Source organism: Lynx canadensis, chromosome D1 (assembly GCF_007474595.2).
Source record: "Lynx canadensis isolate LIC74 chromosome D1, mLynCan4.pri.v2, whole genome shotgun sequence".
Taxonomy (NCBI): Eukaryota; Metazoa; Chordata; class Mammalia; order Carnivora; family Felidae; genus Lynx; species Lynx canadensis.
The window spans coordinates 17,548,656-17,562,749 of record NC_044312.2 but is presented as its reverse complement, the minus strand read 5'-3'; the positions used below and the strand labels follow the sequence as shown (position 1 = coordinate 17,562,749).

The 14,094-nt window shown below is 48.2% G+C and overlaps 1 protein-coding gene across 1 annotated transcript in view; it reads right to left on the bottom strand.

The window, feature by feature from the left end:
• The window catches only part of POU2F3 (POU class 2 homeobox 3), a 38,430-nt gene extending 25,041 nt beyond the window's left edge, over positions 1 to 13,389 (bottom strand). Inside the window, exon 1 of the mRNA XM_032595006.1 lies at positions 13,008 to 13,389. Within this exon, the coding sequence (XP_032450897.1) occupies positions 13,008 to 13,082 (75 nt within the window). The 5' untranslated portion in view covers positions 13,083 to 13,389. The remainder of the gene's footprint in view (positions 1 to 13,007) is intronic.
• Between the last annotated feature and the right edge of the window lie 705 nt (positions 13,390 to 14,094).

The window sequence follows — 14,094 nt, the reverse complement described above, 5'->3', positions numbered from 1 at the left end:
CGTCCCTACGGAGGACGGATCCTCACAAATGTTTCTTGGTGGCCAGGACTTGAACGACGTCACGCTCTACCTTCCTTCAAAGCCTTCCCGAGATGCCCACCATGTTCCCTTCTGGTGGGTCGATGGAGGCTCTCTTTTTTCTGACCCTGATCCCCTTTGAATCACACCCTTCTGGCTCTCCTAGTAGGCCACCTGGTAGAGAAGAGCCCAGAGCTACTACTGTCTTGAGAGGAATTCCACACAACTCTTGATTTGCCCACACAGAGAGCTGTTCTGCCCCCAAAGAAGTGAAACGGCAGGAGGTAGGAGGTGCAGTGGGGGAAGAAATGCTGAGCACGTTCTCTGAATCAAACTCTGAAAATGGTTCCTGAGCCCAGTGGCTATTCTTGGGAAGTGTCTGGTGAGTGAATGCAGTTTGGCATCACACTGGGTTCTTCTGCATACACCTGGGCTGCCTATCATGGAAGGACTTTGCTGTCCTTTTCAGAGCAGGAGATGATTAGAAAAGAAATGAAGAAAGAAAGAAAGAAAGAATAAGAAAGAAAGAAAGAAAGAAAGAAAGAAAGAAAGAAAGAAAGAAGAAAGAAAGAAAGAAAGAAAGAAAAGAAAAGAAAGAAAGAAAGAAAAGAAAGAAAGAAGAAAGAAAGAAAGAAAGAAGGAGGGAGGAAAGAAAGAAAAAAAAGGAAAGAAAAGAAAAGAAAGGAAAAAGAAAAGAAAAGAAAAAGAAAAGACATCCAGGAAGCAAGTGCAAGGCTCAGGAGCAACCAGGAGTTCTGACTTTCGGTCCCATCCCTGCTTCTAACTAGTGGCATGATCTTTTTTTAAAATTTATTTATTTTGAGAGAGAGAGAGAGCACAAGCAGGGGAGGGGCAAAGAGGGAGAGAGACAGAGAATCCCAAGCAGGCTCCATGCTGACAGCGTGAAGACCGATTCGGGGCTCGAACTCACGAACGTCAAGATCGTGTCCCGAGCCGAAATCAAGAGTCAGGCATTTAGCCGACTGAGCCACCCAGGCACCCCTGGTTGCATGATCTAATATTTTAAGTTACTTCATTCGGTTCTCTAGGCCTAGACAAAAGGAGAAAAGGAGATTAGATGGAATCTACTTAAGAAATTTATAATGCATAAAAGAGAGCAGGAGCAGACTTGGGAGCAGAAAGTATGCTGACTGTCTCACCAGCCCCATTTCACAGATGACAAAAGAGATTGAGGCTTGTAGATATTAAGAAACCTGCCTGAGGTCAGACTGCAGGTAAATAATAGAGATGAGGTTCCGGTCCAAGTCTATGTGACTCCATAGTTCTACGTAAACCTAAGTCTCACCTGCGAGTGATGGATTCACAGAGTCATAGACTCTTCACGGTGCACACCGTGCCAGCTACGTGGCAGACATTCAACAAGTGTTGGTTCCCTTCCTTCCCCATCAGAACTGGAAGGAAATGCAGCTAGCACCTGGCCCAAACCGTTCATTTCACAGCTATGACTCCTGAAGCCCAAGGAGGGGCAGACCAACTTGCTCAGGGCCACAGACCTAGAGTGGCAGGCAAGCCCGGCCCGGAGACCCAGGGCCCATGAGGACAGGTCTCCTAACTCCCCACACACTATTCCGTCCATTCCATTGCACGGCCGCATGGCTCGGTCTCGTGTTTTTATCGCTCAAAATATTGTTTCCTACATTTCCTGGTCATAACTCAGTAGCAACCCTAATCCCACTGCTCTAACGAGATTTCATCAAAAGAAAAGTCCCCGTTCAGAGTTCTTCATTACTACACAGACTAAGGTTCATGTCCAGATAGAGCACAATTGACTAGATATGATAACATAGTTCTTGGCTTGGGACCCAGTATTCTGCATTTCCTTGACTCTCCCCTGCAGGAATTCACTCCAGGGGCTTGATATTTGCTCATTTCCCTCCCTCATTATCAGGAAGCTGAGTGGGGTAGGCGAACAAGAGCATCGGCTCCAGAAAGAGAGAACATAATACTTTTGTAGCACTTTAGAGATTCAAAAGCACTTGCAAATATATCATTTATCCTTCATGATAATTCCATGAGGCCAATAATCTTATCAAACGTTTTTACAGATGCAGGAACGATCAGGAGAGCTGACATCATACAGCCAGGAAGAGCGCAGCATGACTTTCTACTTGGGTCATTCGCCTCCAGACCCTCCCCCTCTTCTTCTGTAACACTTGGTCCAAGTGAGGCAACCCCATTGGCCTCCCCCCAGAATTTCCCATCCGAAAATGTCCCTGTGGATCCCTACCTCCTCTAAGTTCCATGTTGTTTTCACATTGGTACGTGGTTGGTGTAAACATTTTCACAAGGGTGGCCTGGGACTTTTATGTGCATGTGGGGCTTACATAGCTTTGCAACATGAAGTTTGCAACAAGTCTGAAAGGGATTCTCCTTGGCATTTCCTGGGTGACTGCCTGTGACCTGGAAGCCTGCCCCTGAAAGGTGGAGCATGGGTTACCAGTGTAAGTAAATGGGTTTCCCTGGCAATTTGTACCTTTCATTTTTTTGTTGTTTATTTATTTTGAGTGAGACAGAGAGAGCATGAGCAGGGGAGGGGCAGAGAGGGAGTGGGGGAGAGAGAGAATCCCAAGCAGGCTTCGAGGTCAGTGCCCAGGGTCCCACGTGGGGCTAGAACTCACGAATGGTGAGATCATGACCTGAGCCAAAACCAAGAGTCAGACGCGCAACTGACTGAGCCACCCAGTCGCCCCGGTGATTTTTACCTTTGAGAACAGTGTTCTAGCAAGACCGAGGGCCTCATGTCTTGAACTTCTGTTCTGAACTCCAGATAAACTGAGGCACCCCTCGTGGCCTTCCAACACTGGGTCTGCTCTGACAGCATGGAGTAGCTGGTCTTCCACGTGGCATGCTTGAAACACAGAGGTTTCCTGTCCCATACAGGTCCCCTTCCCAGGTCAGTTTAGTTCAACGAGAATTTAGTATGCACCTACTGTATACCAAGGGGGAACTAGAGGCACGAAGATGAATGGGGGCCTGCCGGGTTAATCAGGACACAGGACACGAAAAGTAAACAGCAACCACGCAATGCTTACAGCAATCACAAGCACGCATCGTGGTGGCACGGAAAGATTGTGACTCACCGTGGCAGGGCACAGCACGGCCAGAGGAAGGGGAGCGAGGTAAGGAGAGCCCCACGGAAGAAAAGTCCTTCTGAGCAGCCCTGAACGGTGAAGGGGGCTCCCCAAGGGAAGGCACGGAAGGGCATGTCAGGAAGTGGGAACGGCTCGTCCAAAGTTGCAGAGGACGAGAGCAACTAGCAGGCCAGCGATGTCGCGGCCGCATGGGGGTGAGGAGAGGAAGGTCTGGATGAGCAGCCAGGGCCCCTGGAAGCCCCGCACACCGTGCAGAGGAGTTTCGACGGACTCTGCGGGCAAAGTGTCACCAGAGGAAAGGGGAATAGCACGGAGAGACTTTTGTTCAGCTCAGTTACGCCGACAGCGGTGTGGAATACGGGTCTGAAGTGGGTAAACCGCAAGCAGGGCCGCCGATTGAGAAGCCGTTGATGGCAACAGTCCAGGTAAGAGCTGATAGGGATACATGCGCCCAAGGCCAAAACAGCAAGGACGAGGCAGAGGAGACAAAACGGAGAGATTTTAGGACAGAACGTCTATTTCCACCCTTGAAGCTTTATCCTTTGTAACAAAGGCCTGTTTATTTCAGGAATCCCCTGGTGAACGCCTGTGGGCCTGAAAGAGCGAACCCAGACTGGTATCTGAAAGGCCACGGTCAACCCAACTGCTCACAATAGCCGGAGCGGAGAGGGTTTGGGTTTCCAGAAGGCGTGCACAGTTCGGCAATGTTTAATTTTTTAAAAGCTAATTATGAATTTTAAATGAAAAAAAAAAAAAAAAAGATTAAGGAGCGCCCGGGTAGCTCAATCGGTTACGCGTCTGACTTCGTCTCAGGTCATGATCTCCTGGTTCGTGAGTTTGAGCCCCACGTTGGGCCCTGTGATGACAGCCCTGAGCCTGGAGCCTGCTTCGGATTCTGTGTCTCCCTCTCTCTCCCTCTCCCCCGCTCGCACTCTGTCGGTCTCTTTCTCTCTCTCAAAAATAAACTTAGAAAAAAAAAGAAAGGTTAAAAACAGTAAGCACTCAAAATGTCACATATCCGTATAGAACTTTTTAGCTTACGAGGTGTTAAAGTTAGTTGTAGGGTTCCTTCTTTTTCCTGGGCAGAGGGACTCTTGAGAAGTTAAGGGGCACATGATGTAAATAAACATACATACAGATATTGCTGTATGTGCGTGTGTGTGCCCACGTGCATGTTTAGCAATAACAATAGCTAAAAATAATAATAGCAAAAATAACCCAATCTCCTTCTCTCCCCACTTCTTGAGTCACTGTCTATACCAGCAGGCAACACCTGGGATGTGGCCTACAGACCTTAGAACTTTCTGTGATGTTCTACAGTTCACAAAGCACTTTCAAGCATACAATTTTGGTTGAGTTTCAGAATATCCCCATAAGATGAAGAGGCAGGTGATGGTCTTTCCATTCTATAGTTGAAGAAAACAAAGTTCATGAGAGGTAGATTTTCCCCAAATACATAGCTGGCTAGCAGGAGGCCCAGGGTCTGAACCCGAGTCCTCCGTTTTAAAATTCAACACATCTTGGGGCGCCTGGGTGGCTCAGTCGGTTAAGCTTCCGACTCTTGATCTTGGCTCAGGTCATGATCTCACAGTTTGTGGGCTCGAGCCCTGCATCGGGCTCTGTGCTGACAGCGTAGAGTCTGCTGGTGACTCACCTCTCTCTTCCTCTCTGTCTGCCCTTCCCCTGCTTGCACTCTCTCTCAAATTAAGTAACTAAACTTAAAAACAAAAATTCAACACATCTTTAAAATCCCTAGGATATCCTCCCTCCAGATAAGCAGATTTTCAGTCCCAAAACCTATCCCTTGCAGCTCCAAAGACTTTTATTGCAGCTTGGGATAGAGATATATTGGTTTCATTTTGACTAGAGATCTTACTAAAAGGTAATGTATATATCTCTACTTTCCCTTAAAGAGTACTTGAAAGATAATTTAGTCAATGACTCAAGTCGTAACTGTGAACTCCTCTTAAAAGCAATCATGCCCTTGGGGGTAGCAAGTGTTTGGCCTCTGTTGGCTGCAGCACTAAATAGTCCCTAGTTGCTTTTTTTCTTTTTCTTTTTCTCTCTTTTTCTTTTCTTTCTTTCTCTTTTTCTTTTCTTTTCTTTTCTTTTCTTTTTCTTTCTTTTCCTTCCTTCCTTCCTTCCTTCCTTCCTTCCTTCCTTCCTTCCTTCCTTTTTTCTCTTCTCTTCTTCTCTTCTCTTCTCTTCTCTTCTCTTCTCTTCTCTTCTCTTCTCTTCTCTTCCTTTGCAGGTCTATTTTTTTCCAGGTTTTTAAACTCCTTTCTCACACCAGGTTTTTATCCGCTACTGTTGGTATGCTTGCTTTTAGCAGCCCCCTCTACCAGCTCAAATTTGCAGTTCTTATTTGCGAAGGGCTGGAAACACCAGATCATTAAACCCATTACAACTGTTTCTAAAATAAAACTTTAAGGCCCTGAGAAAGGGCTTGGTACGAGGTCTCATTTTGCTTCCTTATTCCTAGTTGGGTTCTAAATGGGTGAGGCTTCGGGCTCCCTGGATAAGTGAGGCACTACAGTAGGTCTGGGTAGCTCCCTTTTACATGGGGCTCACCCTTTGGTTCAATTTCTATTGAGTACATAGCTCTCCTATTACCCTTCTTAGCCTGGGATAGGGCTCTCGGCATGATGGTTGTTCAAACCACTGTAATTGACAGTGTAAACTCAATTGTCTAGGGCTGGGAGCAGTTACCAAATTGGTTATGAAAAGGCTGTGTGAACCTGAGTCAGAGGATTCTCTAATCATGTATCTGTTTCCCTACCTATAAAAGGGAAATAATCTCTGATTCTTACCCAGATCTCAAGGGCTAGGGCTAAAATATCTATGAAACATTCCAAGGAAGGCTCTCCTTGCTCTGGTCACCAAAACAATATGAAGGTAATGACTGTTGTTCATTTATTACCTGGGAGACCTACTTGCTTGCTGCCAGAGCACGACGCCTGTCATTTCGTAGGTGCTTATTAGATCTACGGGGAATGAATGCGTGAACGCTTTCAACAATCCTAGAACACAGGACACTGGGTCTCAGAGAAGTCAAATGATTTCCCGAAGATCGTACACCTAGGAAGTGGCAGAATACCACCTGGTTCTGAGCGGATCCAGAATCAACTCTCTCTCCACTGTATCACACGGACTTGAAAAGTCACGCCACACTAGGCTGATTTCCTTTCCAGGGTTCCTAGAAATAAGGATCCGGCAAATGCTGTAATTATTGTATGCGTGCGTACAGTACATGTACGCACGCACTTTGATAACACATATATTTCAGTCTACCCATCACCCTCTTTAAGTATAATATCCGCAGGTGGACAACGTTCAATTATCAGATGACATCCGGTTAGGCCAGAGCACAGTGGGATCATTTGTGCATTCACTGATCCATTTACTCCGTCAACAGATGTGTATCGAGCAGGTACTATGGCTGTGTTGTGCCCTGATTGCAGCCATTCCCAGCACAGATGAGACATAGTAGGCCTGAGCATACACGTATGTGCGCTCGTATACGCGTGTGCATGTATGTATGTATGTATTGTCTCTGGAGGTCAAGATGGGGTCACACGGGTTGAGATAGGATTAATTAACACGTCACTGTCATCCAGGTGGGAGGTCTCCGGTGACATGTCGTAGGACTCTGCACGTGGCCAGTCTAAGAATGTTCTCAGTAAATTGGATGAAGATACAGCACGCGTACTCCATAAATCTCCGTGTGAGGAACAGGACTACCTAGTACTTTGCCCAAAGATGTCAATTTTATTTTTTTGAAAGCTTGAAAATATGGAAGGAAGGGAAGAAAGGAATAAGATAAAATATAGGGAGCAAATGTCACAATCGTTTACTTAGAATATGAAACTTAAATGTACAAGTTGAGGCAACATTTAACATTTAAAAATACTCGAGAGACATTAATGAATTCTAAGAGCATGCAAGTTGACAGTGTGATAGAATTATCTTCTTAAAAAAATCTGGAGGCTCGGCGGCACGAATGGAAGTAGAGCATCAAGGAAGCTTCCCCTATTTGACCATATAAGTTCCATGAAGACAGGCCTACTACTGTCTCATCTGGGCTGGGAATGGCTGCAATCAGGGCACAACACAGACACAGTATCTCCTCGATACACATCTGTTGAACGAGTAAATGGATCAGTGAACGCACAAATGATCCCACTGTGCTCTGGCCTAACCGGATGTCATCTGATAATTGAACGTCGTCCACTTGTGGATATTATACTTAAAGAGGGTGATCGGTAGACTGAAATATATGTGTATCAAAGTATCGAGGCACAAATGAATTCAAAGAGGTCATCAGAACACCGTAAAAAGAAGTACTTGAAACAACCTAATGTCCATCGACAGGGTGGTAAGCAAGTAAAATTACACTGAAACCATAGAATGTTACATGGTCGTCAACAAAAGTCATACAACTATCTGCCATGAAACACCTATATATCCTATTTTTTTTTTAAAAAGTTTTAATGCTTATTTGTTTTCAAGAGAGAGAGAGACAGAGCGTGAGCGGGGGAGGGGCAGAGAGAGAGGCAGACACAGAATCCGAAGCAGGCTCCGGGCTCCGAGCGGTCAGCACAGAGCCGGACACGGGGCTTGAACCTGTGAACCAGGAGATCGTGACCTGAGCCAAAGTCAGATGCTCAACCGACTGAGCCACCTAGATGCCCCTGTAAATCCTATTTTTTAATTTAAAGAGAAAGTTGCAGAAGAATACACACAGCATAATTTATACACATAGACGTACATACGTGTGAATTTTCAAAACCCACAGACATTTGGACATTTGCATTTGTACCCATGTCCGCACATGTGCAGAAAGAAAAGTCTTCTAGACATTTACACACCACAGTGAAAACAGGATTTACCTCTGGGAGGAGGGCTGAGAGGGACAGGGATCCAAAGTCTTCCTTTTTATCTCTATTATTAAATTTTTTTTGCTACCAGAAGGTATTCATGTATTCTGCGTGTCGTTGCTTTAAGTAAAGCAGTCGAGAACCTGATGTGTGGAATCATCCGGGGAATTCCAAATATCTACATGTAAAGGGGAAGGTTTTGGGGTGATAGCTCTTCTCAAATATTGAAGGGCTGTCAGGTGGAGGAGAAGGACGCAGGCCCTGGAGCTAAGGCAGGCAGAGTGACAACTCCTAGAGATGGTGACCATGGGGACATTGATCGGGATCTAACAGGAGAAAAAGTGGCCTAACAGTACAACCGCTGACCTGGAGTAGGCTGTATTTTGGGTAGCGCGGCCAAAATCCCTGAGCGAGCTTTGGCAGAGATGTGGGGGCAAGGGCCATCTGACAGGGGTGTGAGACCATTTCATCACATACAATTAATATTTTAACACACGCACGCACGTGCGCACAAAAGCTCAGATGGTAAAAACTGAATATATTTAGCTTTATAAAAATTTGCTCTGTTTTTTTCATTTAAAATGTCACTGCAGACAGTGAAAGTTTAGTCCTAAGATGTTATATTATGAGTAAGCAAGAGTATTGACATGCAAGATGGAAGGGAGGAAGAAAAAGCCTTTGTGCCAGATAGCAGAGGTCTGTGGCGCCCTTCTGGGAACAGGGGACCTTTGACCTGAGGGATCTTTTCGCCCTGAGAGTCTGTATGTCTCTGACTCACTCCAGATAGAGAGATTCAACCCAAACTTGTCTCCACGGTTGATGAAAAATAGTCACAGTGACATCAGGTGTCATTGGATATTCCCAGCTCCCACTGTTTCCGTTAAACGGCCAGGAGAGGGCAGTCCCAGGAGAGCCACATAACCCACCAAGGGGCATTTGTTAAGGGGCCCGTTCTGGCTTGGGTTACTAGCTTAGCTCAAAGAGTTTAAAACACTGGGTTGGTCAGAGTCCTCTCTGCAGACCCTGGGTCCCTGAAGGGTGGCCCCTAGCACCCCAGCAACCACTGAGCCTCAGCCAACAGCTCCCAGCGCTGGCCAGCAAACTGCGGAGTTGGGAAATATTTACCGGAGCAGACCGGATGGAGCCCATGACATACTCTATTTGCATAAACCCAACAAGCTCACCTTCCTGGGGTAAGGTGTGAGATTTTGTGGATCACTTGCTGAGAAAAAGACGCCAGGAGCAGAGCAGCACGAAGGGAAGTAGGCCCCCGAGAGCAGAGAGATGGGAGTTCATGACACCCAGGACAGAGGGACGGGTAGGTGGGCGGATGGGTTCATGCCAACTATCTCTCAATCCATTTATTTAGGAAACATGTACTGAGTGTCTACTCTATTACACTCCTCTACTGTAATAAATAAACCACAGACCCTCTCCTCAATTATTTCACAGTCTGGTCGGGGAGGCAGACCCACTCCCAGTAGAAGCCTGTTGAGATACAGAAGGTGGAGGGGGTGGTCCCAGAGGGCTGCCTGGAGAAGGAGGCATGAAAGCTGATGCCAGGGCTCACTCAAAACAGACTCAAGATGCTTGTGTATACCTGTTCCTCTCTACCTTCAGGACACTTCCGTCATCCCAAGGAGGATTCTCATTGATTCTTTTTTTTTTTTTTAAGTTCGCTTATTTATTTTGAGAGAGAGAGTAAGGGAGGGGCAGAGAGAGAGAGAGAGAGAGGGAGAGAGAGAGAGAGAGAGAGAGAGAGAGAGAGAGAGAGAGGGAGAGAGAGAGAATCCCAAGCAAGCTCCGCACTGTCAGCACAAAGCCCGATTCAGGGCTTGAACTCACGAACCATGAGATCATGACCTGAATCAAAATCGAGAGTCAGATGCTTAACTGACTGAGCCACCCAGGAGCCCTGGATTCTCATGGATTCTAATAAGCACCCAGGCAGTACTTAGAAGTCCTTAGGATCTGGGAAAGAGGGGGGGCTGAAGCCCTCTTGTGAAGCTGGACTCCCCAGATCCTCTTCCCGCAGAGCATCCTGTTCCCTGCCTGAACATTCCCGAAGAACCCTGGGTCCTCGCTGAGCTGCCAGGTCCTGGGCAAAGTCCGAACGCCAGGTCCTGCTGTTCCCTGCTCTGCTTTGTGCCAGGAAAGTGTCTGTCTCCCCCAGGCCCCTGGGCAAGGCCAAGCTCTGGGAAGTACTCTGCGAGCCAGGAAGCTGCCCTCCGTGTTGCCAGGCTAAGTATAAGGGGAAGTACCAAGTCCTGAGAAAGGAAGTTGGTTCTGGTTCATGTCAGAGAGGAAGAGACTCCTTGCCTCTGGGCGGCTGCACTGCTCCCCCTTCCAGACAGAGCCGTGTTAACCTGTTCTGGCCCGGTGGTTCAGTGGTTCGTGCTCTAGCAACTTGATCCCTCCTCTTCGTGAGGGTCCCGGGCCAGAGGGAGGGGGACTGAAGCACTCTGCCACTGCCCCCTGCAGGAATCAGCGTGTACCCCCAGCGGCTGGGTGTCCAAATCTTTGCAGGCCTCAGTTTACCAGCTACGCAAGGGGTCTACAAAGCCAGCTTCTGATCCTTCAGATACACCCCTTCATAGTGATGGGGTGAAGTTTAAACAACGTTCTTGTTATGATCACACAGTTTCTTTTCCTTTTTTTTTTTTTTTTTTTTGAGAGAGAGAAAGAGAGAGAGTATGAGCAGGGGGAGAGGGGCAGAGGGAGACAGAGAAAGAATCTTAAGCAGGTTCCATGCTCAGCATTGGAGCCCGAAGCAGGGCTCAATGCTGCGACCCTGGGATCACGAACTGAGCCAAAATCAGGAGTCTGGACGCTCAACCAACTGAGCCACCCAGGTGCCCAGGATCGCACACTTTTCTTTGAAAGATGTCATCAGAGGGAAAGGCAAGATTAATCTGTAATTTACCTTAAGCAAATACTATAGATGATGTTTGGTTCTAACTGACTGTAAAAGGGCATTCTTCGTTTGCCTGAAAAGATGTGGTCTAACATTCCTTTAAATAGCAGGCTCTCTTTTGGGAGACAAATCAGATTTAGTTCACAAACTTTGACTTAAATGTGCATTTCAGGAGCCACCCTCTTAGGTACAGTGAGACATGCCTGTATTTACCTGGCACAGACCAAGCCTGGCATATTTCTCTTATTATTGAGGTAGCAACGGCATGAGTCAGGTACAAGGACACGGGTAAGAACACTCAGAAGAATCTGAATCTGAGCAGAACTGCCACCTGGAAAAAGGTGAACCCCAGGCCTCCAGAGCCTTCTGAGGGCAGAGCTAAGAAGAAGAGGCACACAGGAGCCAGGCTGACGCGCGATGGGACAGCTGGGGCCAATGTTATTGTGACAGCACCAATAACTCATGTTTATTGAGCATCTACCGTGTCCCAGACACTTTACATTCAAAATCTCATTTCATCTTCCTCCTGACAATGCTGTAAGGTTCGTGCTATTATTTCCCCCCATTTTACAGAGGCAGAAACTGAAGCTGAGAGAAGGTGGAGTGACCAGATGACACAGAGCCTATTGGTAGAGCCAAGATTTGAATCCAGGTCTGTGTGATGCCACAGCTGGACCTCTGACCATGACACTGTCACCTGTAAGCCTCGAAGCAGGGACACCCTGCAGTAGTCTATGCCAACAAAGCCTGTGCTAATTTCGCAGAAGATGCCGGTGCAGGAGAGGGGCTGCTAGGAAACAAAAGCAAAACAGGATGTGAACCAAGGATCCTTGGGGGTTGTGAGCCAAGGGGGTTTTTCGCGGCCACGCAGGGCAGAGGGAGGGGAGTCTTTACTCTGGAGAGCAGCGGGGGCAGCTGCGATTCGCAGAATAAGCTGAATTTGGAGACAACAGACCCGTACTGAACACGGTGCCGATTGGCGAGGAGACTCAGAATAAAGGTAAACTGAACAGGCCTCAGCTCCCCACTTAGCCGCAAGTCACTTCACCATTTGAGGCGACTGACCAGCTACATTGGTGTAGCGCCTGAGCCCTGAGGGTGGCCTTCAAAGCCATTCTTGGGCTGGACCAAGAGAAGGAAGTTTGAGATGGAAAAAGTGTATTTTCAGCTGCAGCTGGGAGTCTGGGAGAAGTAATCTCCTGGTAGGGGGCAGAGAGAAATCCGGGTCCCACCCCCTGCCCTGCAGGCACATACACAGGCAAACAGTCCTCTCCCTGTGCCCTTCTCACGCACAGGCCCAGGGAGGCGCTTCTCGTGGGGCCAGGGGAACCCTTCTCCACCCCACCCTTCACCTGGCAACCTTCCCTGGGCCTGCAGATACTATCTCTGTCACCCCAGCTGGCAAGCCGTGGCTGTAAGAGGTCTGCGGGAGCCGATATGAGTGAGAGGACTCTAGAGACGTGGAAAAGTACTGTAGAGATGTCGAATGAGGGGCTCTGGGTAACGTTAGGTCGTGTCTCACCTGCAGGAGAGTGCTTGTGCGCTCTCTCTCTCTCCGTCTCTCTCAGCCTAATACAGTGTAGAATCACACAGGCCTGTTGTATATCTGAGCTCCACCTTGGGTAAGTTACTTAACCTCTCTGAGCTATCGTTTCCCCAGCTACAAAATGGGAATAATAACGCTTACCTCACCAGGATGGCGTAAGAATTAAGTAACAGCAAATAAGATATAACTCTATGTAAAGCGCCTGGCACCTTCCCCCATCCTCGGTTTGAATCCTGGCTCTAAGCAAGTCCCTTGGGCTCTCCCAGACTCAGTTTCCTCTTCTGGAAAATGGGGATCACAAAAGCTACTGCCCTGGGTCGCTTTCGGATTTTAAACGAGATACTACTTGCTGAAGAACTCAACCCAGGGTGCTTATTAAGCCGAGGGCTCAGCACATGGTGTCAGCTGCTTCCGTGACTGGGGCCAGATCCAGCTTCCCTGTCAACACCGCTGCTCCAAAACGATTCCCACATGGGGGAGACCTGGCCTTGCTTTTAGTCCCACCAGGGTCTCACCGGTATCCGCCAAAGGCAACTCACCGAGATCTCCAAGGAAAGTCCACCTCTGTATCCCTGCAGAATCAGGGAGACTGGATGCGTGCCTCTGCCTTGCATCCTTGCTGCTCTCCAACCCACACCTGAGCAGAGAGGAACAGTCTGCACGCCCCGTCTAGAGGCATCCAGGGACTCGTTGCCAGTGCCGGAGCCGGTGCCCCAGAGGGGCTCTGTGGTGGTGTTTGCGCAGTCTGGTGACCAGAGTGTGCTGGGCACAGGCCTCCTGGGAAGCCCCAGCCGCTCCCACTCCTTATCTGCCTCACTGCCCTGCTCTCAGCAAGGCTCGGTCCATCTAATGCTGGGGCCGCTGCCCCGGGGCCGCAGACGCAAAACAGCTGACCATCTGAGCCTCCGGCCAAATAGCCAAGCTTGGCTGGCAAAGGAAGAGGAATTCGCACCTCTCCAAAAGCAAAGACTCTTATCACCTGCTTCCCACCCAAGCGTGGAGGGGGGCGGGGCTTAGACAGAGTGCTCAGGGATCTCAGAAAAAAAAGTACTCTTCTAGGAGCATCCGTAGTCCATCTAAACGGGTGCGAGCCCAGCTTAGCAGCCACACAGAGAGAAGAGAGGAAGAGAAAATGATGGGTTCTCATTCACCAGAAAATAATAAGAGCTGATGTTTATTGGTTGCTCACCGTAGGTCAGAGACTATTCTAAGTCCTATATCGTGGCTATAATTAATCCTTGCAACATGCCTAGCAAGTAGGCCCTATTAGTGGTCTCTCATCTTTGGATGAGGAATGTGAGGTCCAGGGCAGCCGATCGGCTCACCCATGGTGACTGATGCCTCCTCCAAAGAAGGAGGGCCGTGGAGGGCGCACAGCCACGCAGTCTGGAGTCCGGCGGGCTTGGCTTTCAACTTGCTTCTGGATGGCGTGATTGTGGGAAAATTCCTTAGCCTCTCGGTGCCTCAGTTTCCTCATCTACAGAACTGGAATGAGCCCGATACCTCACAGGATTGACAGAAGTATTCAATGGAACAACGGACATTTGCGTTATAATAACAGGCGATGATGCATTTCGCACTCCGTGCCCGCACGCAGGCAGGATCCAATAAATACCATTATTGTAG